The sequence below is a fragment of the Tigriopus californicus genome, chromosome 10 (assembly GCF_007210705.1).
Source record: "Tigriopus californicus strain San Diego chromosome 10, Tcal_SD_v2.1, whole genome shotgun sequence".
Taxonomy (NCBI): Eukaryota; Metazoa; Arthropoda; class Copepoda; order Harpacticoida; family Harpacticidae; genus Tigriopus; species Tigriopus californicus.
In genome coordinates, this window is record NC_081449.1 from 7,671,432 (window position 1) to 7,692,625 (window position 21,194).

The window sequence follows — 21,194 nt, forward strand, 5'->3', positions numbered from 1 at the left end:
CCAAAGCCTCTTCTTCGCCACTTTCGCTCATACAGTTCTGTGAATTTCTTCAGATTAGGTCGGATAAGATCCTTGCGGTTATAAAAATCATACACGTTGTAAAAATCTTGATCAGTTTCAGATTCAAGAGAGGCTTCCAAGAACTTTCTGGCTGGAACGTGGTCCAAGCCTTTGGAGTGGGCGAAGAGCAAGGCTGACGTCACTCTACCCTTTGAGAGCAAGATTTCGCATATCTCCTCATTCGAATTCGTCAAACGATGGAGCATATCCATGGCCAATTGGTAAGAAGCTGGGAATACCTTTTCCAATGAAAGCAACAAACAGGCCATGGGTTTGGAATCTGAAATCACCTGATATTGCAAGAGCTGCTGGATTTGATACCATTGCTGCCCTTGGACATATAGGTTGATGATCAGCTCGTCCAGAAAGTATTCAGGTAAAATGTTGACCTGCATCAAACTGGATGTGTATTCGGTGAGCACGCCGATCAATCGCTTCCGCCGTCGGCTCTGCTCTTGGTGAAGAGCCTCCTCATCTTCGCAATTCTCAATGTCGTAGCAGAACACGTCTTCTCTTAAAGGTGAGAAAAGATTGGTGTAGAAATCGGTTTGCTCTAGAACCACTTTTGAGGGAACCTTTTCCGGGTTGCTCAACTTGAACAAGGAACTGGTCGAACTTGAAGTGGTAAATGTATGAACCGATAAAGCTATTGAAGGTTGAGCTTGTCGTGTGAGGTAGTGAGAGTAATCTTCGTTGATCATGTCAAAGGCACTGCGGAGGGTGGAGAGCTTCGTCTCAGGAATTTGCTGTAGGAGCACATCCAAAAGAACCTGCTTGGCATTGCTCCGGTTCAAAAGAAATGAGGCTACACTGGGCAATTCTTGAATTTCGGCCACGATACTCGTATTGATTGCCACGTGCAGTTTCCACATTCGTCCAACTTTGGCATCCACGATCACGTCGGGCCGAAAAATGACCCAGTGGGGCGAATACATCTCGAAGAGCTCATCACTCTCCAAGGACACTTGACCCGAGCAGATCGGGCTATAATGAGTGGCGGTGCCATCGAAGCTTCCACTTAGGGACACGTCAAAGCAATAAGATATCAGCGAGGCCTGATGATGGATGATCACTAGATCATCGACTACGTTCAGCGATATCTGGCCACGCACAGGCATCTCTAGAATTTTTGTTTTATTCACTTGCGTGAACTCTTTGGTCACAGCATACAAATGGAGTTCCACGGGCGAATCCTCTTTGTGAACGACCACCCCAATGTAAGTTTGATCGTACAGGTTCAAGATGGACACGTCTCGCTCCTTCAATTGTAGAGTGCCACCGTCGTATTCAATCTTGGGCAATTTATAGATGCAACCGTTCTTAAAATAGAACGGCTGTACCCAATTGGTCAAGGTTTGCGATGCTGCCACTGCCAGTGATGATCGCGGACAAAACACGTACCAAGACAAGGTTTGAACGTGAGACCGCAAACTTTTGAGCAACCGCCGATCCAATAACACCGAGAACATTTCCACGCCTTGGCTCGTGAAATACACGATCTCGGAAGGGCTCAGCCAAACAAATCCCAAAATCATGGCCCCGGTTTTCGCTCTCGAGGATTGAGCGAAATAGCGACCATCCAATTGGCCATTGGGTCCCATTTCCTGAATGCTGTAGAATCGCACTTCGCTCTTGGAAGGCTGCAAAGCTAAAACTCGCGCATCAGGCGAGATTTGTATAGTTGTAATGGGGCTCTGACTCTCCAATCGGAAGGTAGCGTGGTCCTCCTCTTGAAAGCCCTTGACCACGATCCCACACACTCCTCCGGAACGGACCGAAAAGATCTGAAAAAAAGCGGGACTCGTAGATTGAGACGAGTTCATTCGGATGGGTGTAAGCTCTTTGAAGAACGGGACATACCTGGTGATTGCGATCATCGTAGAAGACCGTGGTGACTTTGCCGACGGGTTCAAAGGCCACGGGCTCTCTTAAAGGTAGACACAGGCTCATGCTTCTATTGGAAATACCAGGAACGAGGGAGGCAATCAAGGATGAACCCTTGGAGGTCTATTTCGAGGCAATGAAGGAAGGTAGGAGTTTGGCGAGTGTTCGTTTCTTCTTTTTGTTATGGTTTGCCTTCAATCAGGGCTGCCGTGAACTGCCATTCAAAAATAGTTTAAATTCTTGTGGCCAAATTAAAAAAAGGCTTTTGACCTAAAAAAGTAGCTCAATGGATGAATGTATGAAAATGACCTTGACGTTGTCACATGGCTCTGTTAAATTTTCAAGATTTGTGTTTGAACAGAGTCAAGTCTGTATCTTGATCATATGGCACATCCGCTACCCTCACTTTGATACGAGGAAAATATCGAACATGTAATAAAGAAATGAATGGACGGAAAGCTTTTCATATGGATCCAATCATCAGATTTGATATCAGATTGCTATTTGAAGTGAAATAGGAATGCCTTCAATAAAGGCAAGTTAAAAAACCTGAAACAAAAATTTACAGTGCACCTGCCCGGATGATTTTTGTCAGTGTTCCCATAGCGTCCCTTTTCTTCCGGCTCTCCGCCAATGGAAATGCTTTCAGGGTAGCTATTTCAACCACACTCCAGTATTTCACTACCTCGCACCTATGTTATCAAACGCTCACTAATCAAATAAAACTATACACCATCGGGTATTTATGCCATCCACTGGCTTTGATACTAGATTCAAGCATTAGAATTCCAGGATGTATGTACTTTTACTTTTACAATAAAAGCTTTGATCGTTCCCATGGCAGCGTATGTTATTAGTCACTCTGCGCCCATTCAGCCTAGCTCCGGCCGGCCGGCATGCTGCAATCAATCTGTGAATGAAGCAATCTCTTCCCGATTCACAACAATCCGCAGTTTCAAAGGCGGACCCCGAACCACCGGTGTCACAATCGTGTTTGGCTTTGGACTCCTTGGATCCCCTGCCGTCAGTGGACAACCGCATTGCCCCCCACCCCCACCCCACCCATCCTCCGACATGGAGCCTTCACCTAGCCAGACGGCCGAAACGGTCGAGGACAAGAATATCACTTCCACCACCACCTCCTCCTCGGCTACGGCCACGAAGAATAACGGAACGACGGGTTTAGCGGGTGGTGGGGCGGATTCGACCATGGCTTCGCCTGCCAAGCGAGCGCGCGTGTCGGCCGACGAGTCCATGGAGGAGAAGGATTTTGACGAGGAGACGCAGAAGGCTTTGGAAGAGATCGACTCCAGTCAGAACGAGATCGATGCGCTCAACGAGAAAGCCAGTGAGGAGATCCTGAAGGTGGAGCAAAAGTACAACAAACTTCGACGGCCTTTCTACGAGCGACGAAACAAAATCATCCAGCGCATCCCCAAGTTTTGGCTCACGGCCTTCATCAATCACCCGCAAGTGTCCTCGATCATTGAAGAGGACGAGGAGGAGGCGTTGCAATATCTGAACAAACTCGAAGTCGAGGAATACGAAGATATCAAGTCCGGCTATCGCATCAAGCTGCACTTCGATAAGAACCCCTACTTTGACAACGAAATTCTCACCAAGGAGTTTCAATTGGGCTCCTCCGGCGATCCGGCCTCTATTTCCACTCTCATTCAATGGAAGGAGGGCCAAGATTTGGTGGCCAAGGCCGCCATGAAGGCTGCCGCCTCCAAGGGCGGAAGGAAAAGAGTGCTCGAGAACCGGACCTTCTTCACATGGTTCAATGACAACACCGAACCCTCGGCCGACGATGTAGCTGAGGTCATCAAAGACGACATGTGGTAAGTTGATGAACGGATGATCAGAAGAAGGATGAACCCCATCATATAGGGCTTCTTTTACTCTGTATAATCTTAGGCCCAACCCTCTTCAGTACTTTCTGGTGCCGGATGTGGAGATCGAAAATGGAGGAGAGGACGATGAAGACGATCTCGAAGATGAAGAAGAGGTATGTAGATGTTACATTTGGGTTACCAATGTGAGATTTCCCATTGAGGTTTTACCGAAAGGTTATTATTTCATATTCATGCCATGACTAAGTTGGGGATTGAAGTTTTGAAGATGCTTCTTTGGTCAAGTTTACGACTGTCGTAAATTCCGACATGACTTTTTGATAACGAACGATGAATGTCGATGAATTTTAGGTGGTCGTGTTAGAAGAGGAAGATGAAGAGGGTGACGACGATGACGAGGAAAGCGGCGGAGGTGGTGGAGAAGATGGCTCGGGGGCCAATGCACCTAACGCCCCAGCCTCTGAATCCGCCTAACTTAATCCAGTAAGAAGCCCAACAAAGAATCTGTACGATACATCAAGCGGAACGCGAGTCCTCCAATATTCTGGAACTTACCTATTCCAGTAGAAATAAATCCATCTATGTCGTTTCGTACTTGCTTATTGTATTGCCAACCCTTTTTTGACCACGACTTAATCGGATACGATTATATCCGCTATTTCGGCGAGATTATTCACAATTTTGTCGGGCGTTACGTTCGGATGGTTCTCGTCTTGCGGTTGGAACTTTCCGGTGCGCACCAGAATCCCCTTGATTCCGCACGCCTGAGCCCCGCCCACGTCAGAGACGATATCGTCGCCCACCATGAGCGTCTCTTCGGCTCGAACGCCCATGTCTTTTATGGCCGTGGCAAAGAAGTTGGGGGCGGGTTTGCCACACACAATGGCCTCTCGATCGGCAGCGAAGGCCAAGGCCGCGGCAAATGCACCCACATCCAAGGTCAGTTCTCCATCCTCACGGTAAAAGCGCCCTTTCCCCAAGGTGTACAAAGGACCTCCCGAGGCCATCAGTACTCGAAAGGCCTTGTTCAGGTTTTGATAGGAGAATTCATCCACCGCGTCCCCGATGACCACACTGTCATAGTTTTCGGCGATGGGAATGGCCGCCAAATCGGGCAAAACGTTCTCGTGGACGAGTAAGAAAGGTCGGAGATTCTTCTCCAGAGCAATGGATGACATGGCTAAGGCAGGTGGAAATCTATGTCGACAAAACAGAACCAAGAGGTAAAGGCAAATACAATTGAAACCGATCCTCAATTGACTTGCTTACATGTCGGTTTCGTTCATGGAGAACCCGAGTCGATGGAGCTTTTCCATCAAGTTCCGCCTGGTTCGCTGGGTTTCGTTGGTCAAGAATCGAACCTGGATTCCTGAAAAAGGGAAGACTTTCACTCCAGGACTTATTTCATTTCTGCTCTTTCCATGCTTCAGCAGACCTTTATCCGTTAATTTTTTAACGGCTTCCACTGATCCGAAAATGACTTGGCCATCTCCTTCCGCACTGCTTTCGGCTAGAACACCGGTGATGTCCAAGAGAACACCCTTAATGGGTTTTCCATTGAAGCTCATTATGGCATGGACAGATATCTCATCCAGGTCCGTGAATCTTCAGTCAGTTGCGTCAATATTCAGAGATTCCAGGTAGTGAAGTGTTTCAATCGTTTCAACACGCACTGTGACCTGACGTTTTGGATTGTTGTTTTTCACCTTAAACCGTACGTCATCTGCGAATACATCGTACCAAGATTGCTACACGGATTATCGGGCAGGTTTGGCTAGGAGAGATGTATGGAGTCTCTAATACTTCAGGCTACACTTGATTGAGGCATGAAAATTATGACACGAGGAAGAATGGTGGCGCAACTCAGCCACACATCTGAGAGTCTGAGTCGCAGTTCCATCAACCACCAGTTCTCAACTCAATTTGATAAGACAACGTTTCTTTGCTTCCAAGATCAATTAACTACGACGACCTCAAATCGAACCATTCCTGGCACGCTCTCCAAAGTCCGATCGACGAGCTTTTGAATTTCTGGAAAATTCGAGGAATGAATGTCCGATTGTGAAACAATTTCAGCCATTCTTCCGCAAAAGTCTCATCTAATCTCAGGTCGGTTCGTTGTGAAGAGGTCAAAATTTGACTGATAACATCTCGGGTCGTCGTTTTATGAGGCTTGCACCTGGCCCGAGCACGATAAGACGGATGGAACAAACTGTCGGGGCCGACTTTCGGGGCCGACTTTCTGTTCCCGCGAATGCCTAGGCCCTAGAGAGCTCAAAAGCGATCAAGCAACGTCAACCGTGAAGAGATTAAAACGCTGGCTTCTCGTGAGTTTTTGAGCAAAATGGCTCGGAACTCTTGACGTATTCACCCAATTAAGAATATTGCCTAGGGAAAAAAACAACGAGAAAGCGTTCAAACCTTCGGATTTTCGGGGAACGAACGAGACAACAAGCCACGCACACGCATGACTTACTTGCATATGTGGGCCTTTTGTTTTCGATTTATTCTAAAGTATAAACCACGTAGACTCGGATTTTTTGAGTATTGTACGGGATCAATCCATCAAGACAGTTTTGAGTATCCGACGGATATTAATCTCTGAGATTGACTCGAGATGGGAACGGATTTCCTGGCGATTGCGACTGGCCACGTAAAATGCAAGATTTCCTCGGTTCTCACCGATTTTCACTCAAGTTTATTTTGTAGCATTCCCCAAGATTGACTCGTGGATGAGACGATCGTGCCAATGCCAATGCCATTGCCTTCTCCATCGCTTCGAGTCGTCGTTTAATGTGGGGAAAGGGCGATTAAATGACTCAGGGGTACTCCCACCACCCAAGCAGATCAGTTTTGAAATTGGGGTGTACTGTCTGTACGTAATAATCTTTGCGGCTAAAATGTAGGAGATGCGTTCCTTACTAACTGGAACGAATGTCGAGAAATTGGAGTGAAGTTGTCAGATCGAGGTTTGAACCGGTGCCAAAATCTGTCACATTAACTCCACGCCTCCGACTCCCCAACACTCTTGCCCACTCCACTCCTCCTGTATGTAATGGAAGTATCAATGCGCAGTAGTTGTTATACTTAGTACATTAGAGCTCAGTAAAGTCGGAAAAGAAAGAGCTGAAGAGCTGAGGAGCTGAGAAGGAGGAGAAGCCAACGTGACATTCACCGCCTCAACGAAAACGATAACGATATCCTGTCTTTATGCCGGCGGATGAGCTCTTTGTCGTTGGACCACGGTGATAAAGTCCAATATTCCGTATTCAATTTCGTCCCCAAGATGACACTAATTGTGTGAACTAATGCAACTACAAGCGAACTAGGCTGCTTTTATTTGCATCGCCAATTGGACGAGTCAAATTGACCGAGGCAGACTGAAGAAGAAAAAGAACAGTCGGAAAAGACCGAGGTGTTTATGACTGGGTTGTTTTGTTGGCGTGATTCCATAACTGGCAATCCATCCAGCAACGGCAAATGATTTGATAAAGATAATACAATCGGACCTGGGGTGCCCTACACCCCAGTCAGTTTGTTCTTGGCACAATCCGGGCAGATGATATCCTCGCCATCCGTGATGAAGCCTTTGCCGGCCATTGAGAGGGTACACATGGCGCACTTGAAGCAATGCGAATGCCAGTGTCTCCCTTCAAACGAAATGAAACGCGTCCCACCCGTCCCGGTGATGGGCTCGGAACAAGAGGTGCACCGTTTGGCGAAGAGTTCCCCGTAACACTTGGCACAGTAGGGCTGATCATTTTTGGAAGCGAACTTTTGACCAGCCAGGACCAGGGAACAATTGGTACACGTGAAGCACTCGCGGTGCCAAGACTCGTTTTTGAACGTCACGCCGCCGGTGGTCATGACTTTCTTGCATTTCGTGCATTTCGTGACGAATTTGTCCTCGAAGCATTTGACGCAATACACATCCGTTTCGTTTGGAATGATGAACGGATTAGTACCCACTAGTACTTTGCATATTACACAGTGAAAGCACGCCTCGTGCCACATGCGATTCTTGTAATCCATCCGTTTCGTGCCGGGCTTGAAAGGTTCGGCGCAAGCGGCGCACCGGGAAGCGAATTCCGAGTCATAACACGACCCACAAAAGACATAGGTGTTCTTCAAAGCGAAGGGTTTGCCCGAGAGAGAGCCCTTGCACTTCTGACAAGTGAAACAATCCTGGAGAAACAAATGAGTTGACACATTTTCAATTTGTGAGCGATGTTCGCGTGAACGTGTGCCTGTTCCCGCCTTCGTAGTGTATGTACATACAGTACGTTCCACCTACAATGTACATACCTCGTGCCAATGCATCTCTTTGTAGCCCATGTCTTTCTCCTGGATTCCGATTTTGTTCTGACATAACTGGCAGGAGTGGGTGAAATTTTTCTCGTAACATGGAATGCAACATTGGTTATCCTCGGTGAGGACGTACGTCTTTCCGGTGAGGACAGTTTGGCACATCAAACAAAAGAAGTGGTCGCAATGCCAATCCTTATTCAGAGCTTTCGTGTACTCTCCGCAGAAAATCAGCTCATCGCAAGATCCTGCATAGATAGAATGACGCACAATTCAGTTCGGCAACTGTTCTATGGTCAGGTCAATTAAGTTTCAGTTTTCATCAAGAGCTTACCACATCGAGGCTTGAAGTTTTCCGCGTAGTGCCTCTCACAGAAGATTTTTTCGTCGAATACGCAATATGTGAGATCAACCTGAAACGGGTTCGAAGACAAGCTGTTTAGAAGTTGAATGGATGACACCAAAGCAATCTTGGTCATCACGAGCCTCAATCAAATGGAAATGGCAGATTTGGACTTACAAGAATTTCATCACATGTGGCACAGGTGAAACAGGCTGGATGCCAATGAGTGTTGAGTCCAAATTTGGGAGCCATCACGGCCACGCTTCCAGCCAAGATGACTTTCTGACATTTCAGACATACTGAGTTCTCCTTAATACTGTCGATGGCATGGGCTATATCCAGGGCGATGTCGTTGCGAGCTTTGGTGAAGTTTTCAAAGGAATGATGATCTTTTTTGTCCACATGATGACAATGGTTCAACGAGATATCTTGACGAGGAATCTGATACTGAAGCTGCATTTCACGGTGCTTCTCGCCGGAGGTATTCAATTTCGGCACCTTCGAGTCCGGTAATAATCGCATCCACTCCTCAGTCTTGGATGCCGACAGGCCCTGTTTCAAAGATGAAAGAATAACACGCGTTACGTCGTTCACATCAGGGGTCAAGCGAATTTGAAATTTGTAATTTTATCGTCCAACTTTTCATTTGCTCATAAAGAGGTGTTAGTAGGCATTCCTATTAATAGCACTAACGCTCAAACTTAACAAAACCTATAGATGCATAGGTTTTCTAGCTCTTGTTTTATGATCGACAACTAGGTAGTTCAACGTAACAAGCGTTTCCCTTCCTTTCGGGGGTTATCATCCAAAGAAGCTTTCAGGCTGTCCTAGAATTCAATACTTGCGATAAGAGTTCATAACATTGACGTTAGACCGACGGGAGAAGTCGAACCAGTCGAAGAACGCGTATTGAAGGAAAAGATAAGACTAATTCAAGGAACTTGGTAGCCACTCTGAGGCAATTCTTTGTAAACGTTAGGCTAGTATTGATAATCCTACCTTCTTGGATGAAGCTCTAGCTCTGTTACTCGTTCGAGGTTTGCTAACCTATTCTACTGAACATACCATGAATGTGTCCTATTATTAGTTATTACTTACAGGTGGAGACCAAGCGTATCCTTCATGGACCATGGGGACTTGTCCTCTTTGTTCCAGACGCGAGATCAAGCGACTGAGATTGGACGAATCCGTGAGTGGTGGCTTGGAGCGACAAAGCCCTTGAAGGCTGGTGGTAAAGTTGTGAACACTTCGAGGGCAGTTACAAATGAAACATGAGTTTCGTCGGCTATGCACTATAAATCCTGGGCACTCCTGACACTGATAACATCCCAAGAGTGGTCGGGGAGGAGCATTGAACGACGGGGACAGAGTCAGGCTACTCTGATTCGCTCGACTAGCTGGATCCAGACCTAGGAGCCTCTCGAATTCTTCTGTTATCTTGCACTTCCCAACCACGGTTGGCGGACTGAGGATGAGGATGGCTCTAGTGTCTCGCTGGCCTCCTCCTGAACATATCGAGGAACACACCGACGACGATGAGGACGACGAGGAGGACGACGAGGAGGAGGAGGACGAGGATGAGGGAGAAGTGGACATCGTGAGAGGAGGAGCGGGAGAGGGAGGAGAAGAACAAGTAGAAGGAGAAGAAGAAGGAGGAGGGGGACGACGACGAACAGGAGGAGAGGCCATCCCGGACGCTCTGGTTCGATGGCCTAGTCTTGCTGTCTGCAACGAGGCCATAATAACCCTCACGCTTTCGTTTCTGACAAGAGCTCTCTCTCCCTCTCTGTTATTTTCCCTCAAAGATTATTGAGGGAGGTCGGAACAGAATGAGGGACCGAGTGACAGAGAGCACGAAGAGAAATGTCCTAGTCGAAATCTGTTTCGCAGCCTTGACGATGGAAAGGCGCCCTTCTTAATCAGGCCCACATATTCAGCCAACGGGTGCTTACCAGGACAAAATGAGCCCAAGAGAGAGAGAGAGGGACACACACACACGCACGCACGCACGCACTCACTCACTGACACAGAGACACTGAGAGAGAGAATGGAACACAAATGAAGGCCACTCAATATAACTTTGGGGGGGGAGGGAAACAGCACTGGAGCAGTGCAAACAGACCAAGGTGATATGTTCCAGAGTTGTTCCAAACACACCAGAGAAGAGAAAAGGGGAGCGAGAAACTTATCACTGACACTTGGAGGCTTTGCCTGCCTCGGATAGAGAAACAATCTCCCAGCAATTACAATCACGAAAACGCATACAGTCTTACTCTTTGATGAAATGAGTTCGCAGGTGCGGAAAATTTCTAATGTAAGCACAGGCGTAAATTTGTCGGCATGGACGTACACAAATTTGCAGACATGAGATGAATATCTGGCCAACTAAAGTTATTTTGCACAGATTTAGCTCGTACGAAGAAGATCGAAAACTGGAGGAAATGGGAGACACAATTTCAAAGCTCTGGCCAGAACAGACTTCGATTGACATCGTCTCACCTGTTGGGCTTGCAATTTGGCTGCGATCACGATCGTCACCACCACCACCACCATCAACTCCACCAACGCTCTTTCGTTCTAACGTAAGACATCTTCGCAATGATCCTACCGACGTACATGCTACATAGGTGCACGTACGGTATGTACTCGTGAATTGCTACATGCACCAGATATACCGTACGTTCGTTCGTACCTACACATGTACAGTTGGGTGGAAGGCTAACTTTCAATGCCCACAGTCGTCTTGGAGCTGAGAACGAAGGGATGTACATGCGTGAAGTCGATCCGATCTGCCGTCAAAGCGAGGAACCAGGATTTCACTGAGCTGAAACATCTCTGCCACCCTCCTACCGGCTCTCTTCTGCGCACGGTACCGGTTCATTTCCCCGATCAACGAACAAACGAACGAACGACCGACCGAACGACCGAGGAAGAGGGGGAAACACCAATGATTTCCCGTGCTACATACTGCACATATACTCGACAGAGATGAGATCCCAAGGCATTGTCCTCCGATTTCTAGCTAATGCTGACGACTTCACTCTTACTGAGTGCACTTGAGGGAGGCCAAGTGAAGCGGCTCATGTTCAGGATCATGATCCCTCTCCACCCTGTGGTGTGGGTTACGAAATGGCGAAAGATTTCACTTTCTTTCCAGAATTGAATGACATGGTAGTCGGTCGGTAGGTCGGTCGATCGTTCACTCAAGGGCCGGGGCAGGGCATCCATAAAATTCGTGCTCCTTGACCAAGGCTCAGGTGCAACAAAAATGAATACCCCCACCTAGCCAATTGCTGAGTTACAAGCCAAGCCGAATAAGATCATTCTTCAGAGATTCTGTGAAGCGAATTGGCCAGATCAGGGAGCCAGACATTTTTCCAGTTTGTTTTTGAGCTCTTGATTTGAGGCACCCGCTATTAAAAACAGTAACATTAAAAACGTCAGGGAGAGAGCGGGCAGAGTGCGCTTGCTAATGGCATTTCCACTCGATCCACTTTCCATGATACATTTTGACTTTTGACTTTCCACACGCCCCTGAGCAAGCTGATATGTTCATTCAAAACATGTTCATAGCCCCGTCGATCGCTGCGAGGCTAGCTGCTGTTCCATATCCTCGGGATCTTTCCTTTATTGACGGACGGACAGACAGATGGAGGAAAAACGAAATTATTTACTTATTTTTCCAGATCCATATCCAGGCGATAATGATGGAGAACAGTGGCGCACAGTTCCAGGGGGTTCAGTTTATTTTCACAACTTTGTTGGACAGCTAAATGTCAAAGTGAGGTCCTTGTCAGCTCGTCGTCTCTGTTTCCTTGTCTACTCAGTTTGATGGAGGCCGTGACAAGTCGCCTTTGTTTAACTTGAGTACACGTTGTGCCCAAGGGTGGAGAGAACAACGGGATCTATTCCGAGTACTCTGCACATGATTTCCATCGCCCACCACACATCAAGCCCTTTCTCCCCTCTCCTTAACCGCGAAGTTAAGCTTTGTTTGGAGAGCTTTTGTTTGAGTGTTTATCTTGCTCTTCCAAAGCCACGTTGGCTAATCCCATTAGACACACCATCTCACTCTTGGTCCACCGGTAAAATGCCTAAAATCTAGGGCCCCATTATCTCAAGAGATATTTTGGATAACGCCTTCCCTCGAGCACTCGTTACGCCTAGAGTACGGCTGTGACAGTTTGCCGGTGATTTATTTGCATTATTCAAGGGCGTCTGGGTTTTGGAGGCTCTTAAAAGTAGACCAAATAGGGAACTAAATAATTGCAAGGGGCCGCACTTAGCCGATTACTGCCCACTAGATCAATTTTACGAGGAGTATGACCAACGGGTCTTGGCTAAAGAGACACAGTCGAACAAATATAGTTCGCTTTTTGTTATACGAATCAATTGTTCCCTATTTTTCCAATTATTTAGAATAAATCGCATTTTATTTATTTTGAGGCACCGTTTTATGTAACTAACACGTTTGCGGAGATCGGAGAGAAATAGCCCGTCTGAAAATATGAAGGCTAAAATTCCATTCGGATTTAAAATACCCGAATATTTCGTAGCTCCTATAAACCTGAAAAAAAACACATTAATACTGTAAAAGGCAATGTTTTTAGCGAAAACGATGCAAATTGAAGTGAACAACCAACCCAGATTTAAATTAGAAGAGGTAGAGGTCAGAACAGAAAACTGAGTTCCAAAAAGTGTCCTGTAGCCAAAGGTTTCACTTTTCAAGAATTTAGGGAACAGAGGGTGGTCCATCATTTTTTTAACAAGAAACTTTTTTAAACCTCACCAAAAGGTTAATTTCTTTTTAAAATATTTCATCTTAAAGTGCTGGAGATTATATTGCCAGAAGCGCTAAGGAAGTCCGAAAAAACTGACACTTATTTGATTGGAATACATTGAAGCGTTGAAAAGAAACAGAATTATTAACCAAATACTTTTATTCCTGAATAAACTTAAATCACGTCTGCAAGACAAATGCTTGGCAGAAAACCCCACCTTTCATGAATTGTTTATTGTTGTTCGGCAGCCGTTCTAGACATTTGACAGGGCTTTCCCACAATCCACCAACAAACATGAACGAATTAGAGCCAAGGCAAAAATGTACATGCATAGCACAAGTAGATCGTTCACCTCAATCTAAGGATTCAGAGGAATGAATTTGAATCCCTCCACTGGGATCAATTTCGCTGCTGATATCCCCCACCATTGACAACACTCTTGATATGGGGGGCGTGGTGGAAGTGTCGTTGGAGCTAACAACCACAACCACACTGGTCGGCGTCAGAGTAGTTGAGTCTGCGGATTCGGTCTTGACCTTTCTTGCCAATTCTTTGGAAGTGCTCTGAGATTTCCGGTTGTGCTCTGCTAAATGTGTGAGAAAATTCCCCTCCTTCACCGTCTTGAACATGCACTGATCGCAATGAAAGAGATGAGATTCGGCTTCTTTCGGATGCTTATTCTTCAGGTGGATCATGTAGGTGCGAGACTGGATGCTTGAATACTCACAATATTGACATTTGTACGGTTTCTCTCCGGAATGTACGAGCTTGTGACGACGTAGACTGTTATGGTCTGCGGACTTGTAATCACAATCCCCACAGGAATATGGTTTTTCTCCGGTGTGAAGTCTTAAGTGAAGTTTCAAACTTGACTTGGACGATGCTGGTACAAAAGAAACATTTATTTTATTACTTGGATACATCAAACCAAATCTGTAGCATTTCATTTTTTTCAGTGTCTCTTTGCTTTTTGAGCGCTACTGAGTAAAACAAGCGAGATCGAACGAACGCAACTCTCCGCAAAGGCAAACATTTTGAATTCTTTCAATGAAAGCTTTCACTTTCACACCAACCGCAAAGAGCTTTTTTTCTCGTTCTCAATGCCAGTGGGGACAGATTGCGTTTAGATTGGCGGAGATTTATCCCCGAATAGGATCATTGAGGAGTGAGAGGCGCAATGTATCGATTGCACAGTGGCAAGAGCATTCCCAACGAAAGTGTGAGTGAGACGAGAAAACGGAGTCGGAAGAGGAGTCTTAATGACTTGCTCAGACGAAGGTCAGCCACCCAAAGCTACTTGTAGACACTCCATTAACGACTGGAGATTCGTCTTGCAATGTGCAAGATCTCATTTGAGTACAAACGAGAAGAGTGAGTAAAAGGTGCGATCTTTTTCATTCACAAGATTGTGACAGGCTTTGCACACCTTGAAATATTTAGATTGGCGGCGTTTATCTATCGTTCCTTAGTTGAGAATGAAGTCTTAAAAAGAGCGATTCTCTCTTTCATTTTTAGAACAAAACATAGTACGTGCTGTTTCTTGCTACATATCTCAAGGCTATTTCATTCCAATCAATTGCAGAATTTCATGCAATTTTTACGAGGAATGGCTTAGCTTCCTCGTATGCCAAGGTAACATTTCACGGCAAATACATTCGGAAGTCGTAACTGAAATAATTTTCATGCGCTAACGCTTTAACCAGAAATTTACCGTGAACGAGCGAAACAAAGTAGTTTGTTGGCTTTGCAATTAAAACGTGGAAAAATATGCGCAGTTCAATTTCTGAAGGTCTGGAGCGTGAAAAATAAAATGAATCTGTCTCCGAGTTTCTGCCTGTTTGGCTGACTTACCTGAGTATCCGCAGTAGTTACATAAATGTGGCTTCAGCTTTTCATGTACGTTGTTGGTGTGATGTCTGAGCAATCGGAACTCACGGAAGGCCCGCTGACAAATCTGGCAAACAAATTTGGCCGGATTCTCGTCCGGGTTATTTTTCCTTCGATGAATTTGCTGATGGTGGCGCAAGTTCTTTTTTGACTTAAATCCTTTTCCGCAGTCGTCGCACAAAAAAGTCCGCTCTGTATTGTGACAAACCTTATGGGCTTGAAGTTTGGCGTTTGAGAAGCTTCGAAAAACCTCACACTGATCACATTTGAACAATTCCATATCAATCTTATGCTTGCTCCAAAGATGCAATGCTAATGGCTTCCAATGTGAAAACTCATTTTGACACTCCAAGCACAGAAGTGTTTCGCTATTGAGATGACATTTTCGGTGGTACTCTAACTTGTCTGCACATTTGAATCGGTTGGCGCAAGCATGGAGTCCACATTCGGTTCCCATTCGTTCATCACTCAGTTCAATATTTCGATTGACTCGTTTCAGTTTGGTCAATCCCACAGTTCTAGAGCCTTTGGGTCGACCCACTTTTCGTCGTGATATTGGAGAGGATGAGGATCCGCCAGCCTGATCTGTGGACTCTGACTTGAGTGGATCCAAAAGAACAGGGGCCAGGGTTTCAATGTCAATGTCCATGTCGTCCTCTTCATCATCTTCATCATCATGGTCGTTATCATCCCCATCATCCGAACTATCCTCATCCGGTTGAGCATTGGCAGATCCTTTCTTCGCTTTTTGCGACAAGCCAATTAATAGCTTTTGCTTTTCATCCACTTGCGGCACAGGGTCCGGTAGCGATCCCAACTTGGCAAGCTTCTTTGACTTAGCAATTTTCTTGCCGATTTCTAGAGCATCTACATACTCGTTGGCACTCACATCCACATTTGGAGTGTTCATTGCGTTGCTTGAGGTGGGCGTGGGAGCCACGTCGTCCACAATATTTTTTTTACCCTTCGTGGTATTTCTCACCCGCAACTGTCCTTGCTCATCCACATAAGCTTCGAGGACGTCTCTACGGGCGCGGCGGCGTTCTTCCTTTTCTTCTGCTCGTTTGGCCTTCATCCACTCCAAGGTTTTGGTTCGGCGTTTCTGATGACCGTCTCGAAAATGCTTGTCCGCTTCTGTCTCATTCACGCCGTGGTCGTCCAGGACATGCACTTTGAACGATCTGGATCCCTCAGCATTGAACTTGTTTGGACAGAATGGGCATTCTAATTTGATGGACTCCCTTTGAGCCACCACCAGCCATTCTTCGTTGTCCTCGGTCAGATCAAATTCATGCTCGAAGAGAGCGTGATCCTCCACTTGCTTGTGCGACAAGCCTAGAAACCCACATTCGGTGCACTTGAAGCAAGATATGGGTTGAACCACATTCTTCTTCTCCTTGACTGGTTCTGAATTCCCGGATAAGGGATTGGGCAATGATATGGAGGACACGCTGCCATTGAAAATTTGCTTCAAATACAACTTGGGTTGAGCTTTGGGCGTGGCATCCATTAACGTTTGCTCGGGCATTAAAATCAATTTGTTTCGATGGAGGGTCTGTTGCTGTTGCTGCTGTTGTTGTTGTTGTTGCTGCTGCTTTTGATGATTGACATTCGAGGTGGACGTTAAATGAGACGTGGCTTGAGGGATCAAACGCACAGGTGCATAGTTAGGCCCATTATCCATGAATTGGAAGTGATATTGTTGATCCGAGAGCGGAGTTTTGGGTGGCATGATTCGAACTTGGGGACTGGCCGTCATTTGCTCTCGTCCACCGGGCATCAATCGAACGGGCTCTGCATTACTGAGCAGCCTCAAAGACGTCCCAGAGCCATCCTCAATCACTCGCGGGGAGGGGCCTGGCTGACAGACAGCGGTTTCGGAGAGACATCGCATATTCATGGGCTCCAACAAAGAAAAGCTGGATTGAGGCTTGAGTTTGGCGGGGGTCGGGGAGGTCAATCCGGGGAAAGAGAGTGACAAATCCAAGGAATCGCTGACCAACTCATAGTTCGGGAGCGACAAGTTCATATCTTGGCTGCTCGTGACCATCTTGGTCAGACACGGGTAAGATGAGTCGGTCACATGGGGTGAGCCAAAAAGGCTGTTGCTCATGACCGGATTGCTAGTGCTAACCAAGGTGGGCGTAACTGAGGGCATGACCAGACTTAAATTGCCTGGCATGAGTTTATGGTGCGAAGTGCTGGCTCCATTGGGCATCATCTCATCGAGGAGCTTGATACTCAGGCCAGCCGGCTCCATGGTCGGGGTTTTGACATCTGAAATCATGTATATTGTCTTGGCTGGTTCAGAATGGCCTTCAATTAGGTTGAGTGGCTGGCTGGGATGATTCAACACCGAATGGTTGACTTTGCTCCGCTTGCCCATCATGGGCGAGGCCAGGGTCGTTAAGGTCGGGGTCTGACATTTGGAGTCCCCCCAATCTAACCCTGAACCCCCCAAGGTCGAGGATTGGCTTTCAAAGTGTAAGAATGGGCTTTTGACAATATCCGCGAGGGGGCCCGTATTATGATCCTCGGGTGGCATTTTGGTCAATAGCGGTTCGTGAGAAAATTTGCCCAAGGGATGATGAGATTTGCTACTGAGGATCCCGGCGGTGGGCGTCGAAGGTAACATGACCGAGGAAAACGGGAGGAGCATGGGTTCGGAGAGTGATGAGGCGTCCGACACGACCACATTGGAAAACTGAGCATGAAAGAGAGGACCGAGATAGGGGCGTATCATCAACAATCTATACATAAACAAGGCTAGGCCAAGGACAACGTTCAAGGCTTACATTGTCTGAGACGGAGACGGTGTGGATCCAAGCCGTGGACGAGGACTGGGACGAGACCATGGGGTCCAGGGACGACACAGTCACGCCCAAATCGGCCAGAGAGGCCGTGGAAGACGAAGCCATGCAGATTGTAAAAAGTCGTTCTGTTTTCAACACCTTGAACGGGGCTGGGCCAGCAGGGCTTGTCTGTCAGTCAGTTAGTCCGTCTAGTCCGTCAGTTTCTGGCTTCATGTCAACAAGACATGTTTTCTCATGGCACTCGCTTCAGAACAGGGCTGTTTTAATCGCTCCAAATATGCAACGAAGTGAGAAATCTCGCCCGATATTTCTTTTCTGCTAATTCCCTGTCACTTTTCTAGAGTTTCTCAATGGTTGAGAGTGCTAAGTTAATTTTTTAGGCCAATTCTTGCCCCTTTCGTTTTAGCATGGTGTCCACCTAACCTTATTATTGTGTGTGTAACTTTCAGACAGCAGCCTCCTCTCTGTGGTCTCTGTCTTGAATTCCGGGGAAACGGGCAATATTGTCTTCAGTCTCAATCCAGGCAGAACGCCAGACCACCCCATCCTAGGGTGTATTCTTCTCGTCTTTCGTCTTGACTCCGGATCATCCATCATGCCGTACGCCAATCAGCCGTCATTGAACATCACAGGTACGCCCATCATATCCTCCTCACTCATCATGGTTTCGGTCGAGCAGTTCTCGCTCACGCCGTTAAGTCGTTTTCAGAGTTGAGTGATGAGTTGGTCAAGTTTCAATTGGAGGACACGGACCTGAGTGTGGCCAACTCTTTGCGGCGGGTGATGATTGCCGAGACACCCACTATGGCCATTGACTGGATTCAGTTGGAGGCCAACTCCACCGTCCTCTCGGACGAGTTCCTGGCTCATCGTCTGGGCCTGATCCCCTTGACCTCGGATGAGGCTGTCGAGGCCATGCAGTACAGTCGTGAGTGCAACTGCACGGATTTCTGCTCCGACTGCTCGATCGAGTTCACGTTGGACGTGAAATGCAATGAGGATCAAACGCGGAACGTGACCACGGCTGATCTCAAGTCCAGCGATAATCGGGTCATCCCGGTCACGTCGCGAAATAACGATGACGATGCCCATGATTACGGCCAAGGCACGGAATCGGATGATATCCTCATTTGCAAATTGAGGAAAGGCCAAGAGCTCAAGGTGCGGGCTTATGCCAAGAAAGGCATTGCTAAGGAGCACGCCAAGTGGAACCCCACGGCCGGTGTGTCTTTTGAATATGATCCGGACAATGCCCTGAGACACACCCTCTATCCGAAACCGGAAGAATGGCCTAAATCGGAGTATTCCGAGATTGATGAAAACCAAGTTGAGGTCAGACATGAGTTGGTACGCTAGAAGCGATGTTTTTTGTTTAACTCCATTTTTTTTTTCCTGACCGTTAGGCGCCGTATGACTTTTTGGGTAAACCGAACAAGTTTTACTTTGCGGTGGAGTCCGTGGGCTCTTTGAAGCCGGAGAACGTAGTGCTCATGGGTACGAATATCCTCAAGAAGAAATTGAGTGACCTCCAGACGGAACTCAGCCAAGTGTTGCAGAGTGACGCTCTCACTATCAACTAAGTATTAAGCGTCAATCTGCGCCGCTTCATCATCATGTCATGGCCAATAAATTCCAGGATTAATAAATAGGGTAGACATTATGACATTCTTCAATGGCTTTTGGACATTCCTATTTTAAAACTTGTAGCATTTTATCATCCTATGAAACAAGAACTATTGAAAACACAGAAAACCAAGCCCTTACGCCGGATAGCCATGCGGTTTTCTTTGCTTCGTTGTTAAATTCATGCCCAAATCAAGCCATTTGGTGTGATATCTAGACGGTAGACAATCTTATTATTTTGGTTACTTTGTGACAGAGAGGATGCAAATTTTGTCGCGATAGCTGAGCTTCTCCAAAACCCCTCCGTATTCTTACTGACATATTTTCTGATGAGGTGACTTTGTGCAAATTTTACATTGATTTTGTTGTCGAGGCGATCCATTATTTTGGTCGACACCATGTATGAAACCCGCCTCACTTTCTATCTCATCTTTTTTCAACGTCGCCGGTCCGTCTGAAACAAAGCTGTGCGTTCAGATCGTTCAGATGGATCAAGTGCTACACTGCACCGTATGTAGGCCACAGATCATATAATGAAATAATATAATAAAAATAATATCATTGTATGATCTGTGATGTAGGCTGTCCTTTCTGGATCCATTGGGGGGTGTACGGGGTGTACGCGGTGAACGAGACCCTCTCTAGCCGCGTGTTGTTGCTCTATTCATGCCCCATGCCTCCTCTGTCTCTCTGTTTTGTTGCCGGCTGGCTGAGTGAGAGGAGAGTGAGTGAACGAGTCCAACGGACTTTCAGAGTCCGATTTCGGTACTTAAGTTGCGTCATTATCAATTTGGAGCATTGCGTTACAGAATCATCACTGCCATCCTCAACACCATGACCCATCCAAAGAAGATGACGGACTTTTTCACCCTTACCTTACATGCGTCTCGTTTTTGATTAGATAGGAATGGATTGAACCATTGCAATTTAATTTCAATTCCTTTCCAAAGCAATGAGTTTACCTAGACGCCAGATCTAAACCAACTTTCTAATATTTATATTTAAAGCTACCTAGTTTGAATCTGGTGAAGCCTTAGAACTAACTCTTAAAGATCAAGGATTTACAAAAATGTGATTAGTTTGGGTCTGGGATCCATGTAAACTCAATGTTTTGGAACAGAATTGAAGGTTCAAAATTAGCTGCAATGGTGCTCTGACCTCATTGTTGCATTCTTCAAATACAGGGCACCAGGATTGAGTGCAAAGAGAATGAAACTATGTAAGACCAGTATTTAAATTAGTGAAACAGGCTAAGTTGTAATTTCTCTCAAATGTTTGTAAAATGTGACAAGCACCACCCACTATCTTTGTGAATTAACTTGAACGAAGTTTTACTCACTTCACAAACTTAGAATATTAAAAATCATTGACCATTGCTACAAGAGCAAACACATCTAAAGACTTAGGAACAAGGTGAATAAAGCCTTTTTCATAAGTCCACAGGGCTTTATTGTATGGCTGTTGTGTGTATACACATGTATGAAACTGAACATGCCATCTTTAGTTTTAAACCAAATAACTAGTCCATAATCAAGGAGTCTTCAAATTCTTCACAACGAGGTTTCGAGAAGGTCCCTGAGGGACGTGGTCCATGGTTTGATCTTTCATTCACTGAACCAAATTGCAATTCAGAGCTGTTTGGTGG

At 46.3% G+C, this 21,194-nt stretch overlaps 6 protein-coding genes across 6 annotated transcripts in view; 2 read left to right on the forward strand and 4 right to left on the reverse strand.

The window, feature by feature from the left end:
* On the reverse strand, positions 1–2,633 carry LOC131888927 (regulator of MON1-CCZ1 complex-like; the record flags this gene model as incomplete). Its single annotated transcript, XM_059237882.1, is given in 2 exon segments — positions 1–1,844; positions 1,921–2,633. Coding segments are annotated over 2 exon segments (1,934 nt in total), but the record flags the coding sequence as incomplete, so codon positions are not given.
* A 133-nt stretch (positions 2,634–2,766) lies between these two features.
* Positions 2,767–4,391, forward strand: LOC131888928 (protein SET-like). Its single transcript, XM_059237883.1, has 3 exons — positions 2,767–3,785; positions 3,862–3,952; positions 4,149–4,391. The coding sequence occupies exons 1-3, from the start codon at positions 2,782–2,784 to the stop codon at positions 4,269–4,271; spliced, it is 1,218 nt and encodes a 405-aa protein (XP_059093866.1). The 5' UTR covers positions 2,767–2,781; the 3' UTR covers positions 4,272–4,391.
* On the reverse strand, positions 4,382–5,883 carry LOC131888930 (phospholysine phosphohistidine inorganic pyrophosphate phosphatase-like). The gene is made up of 3 exons (XM_059237886.1): positions 5,233–5,883; positions 5,067–5,166; positions 4,382–4,994 (listed from the first exon to the last, which is right to left on the reverse strand). The coding sequence occupies exons 1-3, from the start codon at positions 5,363–5,365 to the stop codon at positions 4,430–4,432; spliced, it is 798 nt and encodes a 265-aa protein (XP_059093869.1). The 5' UTR covers positions 5,366–5,883; the 3' UTR covers positions 4,382–4,429.
* A 1,229-nt stretch (positions 5,884–7,112) lies between these two features.
* Positions 7,113–11,326, reverse strand: LOC131888925 (testin-like). The gene is made up of 5 exons (XM_059237881.1): positions 9,544–11,326; positions 8,623–8,997; positions 8,437–8,515; positions 8,103–8,350; positions 7,113–7,982 (listed from the first exon to the last, which is right to left on the reverse strand). Exons 1-5 carry the CDS (start codon positions 10,183–10,185, stop codon positions 7,317–7,319), a joined length of 2,010 nt encoding a protein of 669 aa, XP_059093864.1. The 5' UTR covers positions 10,186–11,326; the 3' UTR covers positions 7,113–7,316.
* A 2,039-nt stretch (positions 11,327–13,365) lies between these two features.
* Positions 13,366–21,194, reverse strand: part of LOC131889447 (uncharacterized) — a 15,982-nt gene continuing 8,153 nt past the window's right edge. Inside the window, exons 3-6 of the mRNA XM_059238542.1 lie at positions 18,680–19,217; positions 17,909–18,094; positions 15,078–17,817; positions 13,366–14,109 (exon numbers count right to left, since the gene is read on the reverse strand). Coding sequence (XP_059094525.1) covers positions 13,580–14,109; positions 15,078–17,817; positions 17,909–18,094; positions 18,680–19,217 — 3,994 coding nt within the window. The 3' untranslated portion in view covers positions 13,366–13,579. The remainder of the gene's footprint in view (positions 14,110–15,077; positions 17,818–17,908; positions 18,095–18,679; positions 19,218–21,194) is intronic.
* On the forward strand, positions 18,145–19,589 carry LOC131888929 (DNA-directed RNA polymerase II subunit RPB3-like). Its single transcript, XM_059237884.1, has 3 exons — positions 18,145–18,558; positions 18,636–19,258; positions 19,330–19,589. Exons 1-3 carry the CDS (start codon positions 18,522–18,524, stop codon positions 19,504–19,506), a joined length of 837 nt encoding a protein of 278 aa, XP_059093867.1. The 5' UTR covers positions 18,145–18,521; the 3' UTR covers positions 19,507–19,589.

What these genes read in the sequence shown, in the direction of transcription:
- LOC131888925 (XM_059237881.1), bottom strand. Translation starts at nt 10,185, where the DNA reads ATGGCCTCGTTGCAGACAGCAAGACTAGGCCATCGAACCAGAGCGTCC. An exon ending in GATACGCTTGGTCTCCACCT is followed by an intron (nt 8,998 to 9,543) that starts GTAAGTAATAAC and finishes TCTTTGAAACAG; the next exon opens with GGCCTGTCGGCATCCAAGAC. An exon ending in AAACTTCAAGCCTCGATGTG is followed by an intron (nt 8,351 to 8,436) that starts GTAAGCTCTTGA and finishes CTATCTATGCAG; the next exon opens with GATCTTGCGATGAGCTGATT.
- LOC131888928 (XM_059237883.1), top strand. Translation starts at nt 2,782, where the DNA reads ATGGCAGCGTATGTTATTAGTCACTCTGCGCCCATTCAGCCTAGCTCC. An exon ending in GTCATCAAAGACGACATGTG is followed by an intron (nt 3,786 to 3,861) that starts GTAAGTTGATGA and finishes GTATAATCTTAG; the next exon opens with GCCCAACCCTCTTCAGTACT. An exon ending in ATCTCGAAGATGAAGAAGAG is followed by an intron (nt 3,953 to 4,148) that starts GTATGTAGATGT and finishes GATGAATTTTAG; the next exon opens with GTGGTCGTGTTAGAAGAGGA.
- LOC131888930 (XM_059237886.1), bottom strand. Translation starts at nt 5,365, where the DNA reads ATGAGCTTCAATGGAAAACCCATTAAGGGTGTTCTCTTGGACATCACC. An exon ending in TAAAAAATTAACGGATAAAG is followed by an intron (nt 5,167 to 5,232) that starts GTCTGCTGAAGC and finishes TCCCTTTTTCAG; the next exon opens with GAATCCAGGTTCGATTCTTG. An exon ending in TCCATGAACGAAACCGACAT is followed by an intron (nt 4,995 to 5,066) that starts GTAAGCAAGTCA and finishes TTGTCGACATAG; the next exon opens with ATTTCCACCTGCCTTAGCCA.
- LOC131888929 (XM_059237884.1), top strand. Translation starts at nt 18,522, where the DNA reads ATGCCGTACGCCAATCAGCCGTCATTGAACATCACAG. An exon ending in GCCGTCATTGAACATCACAG is followed by an intron (nt 18,559 to 18,635) that starts GTACGCCCATCA and finishes AGTCGTTTTCAG; the next exon opens with AGTTGAGTGATGAGTTGGTC. An exon ending in TTGATGAAAACCAAGTTGAG is followed by an intron (nt 19,259 to 19,329) that starts GTCAGACATGAG and finishes CCTGACCGTTAG; the next exon opens with GCGCCGTATGACTTTTTGGG.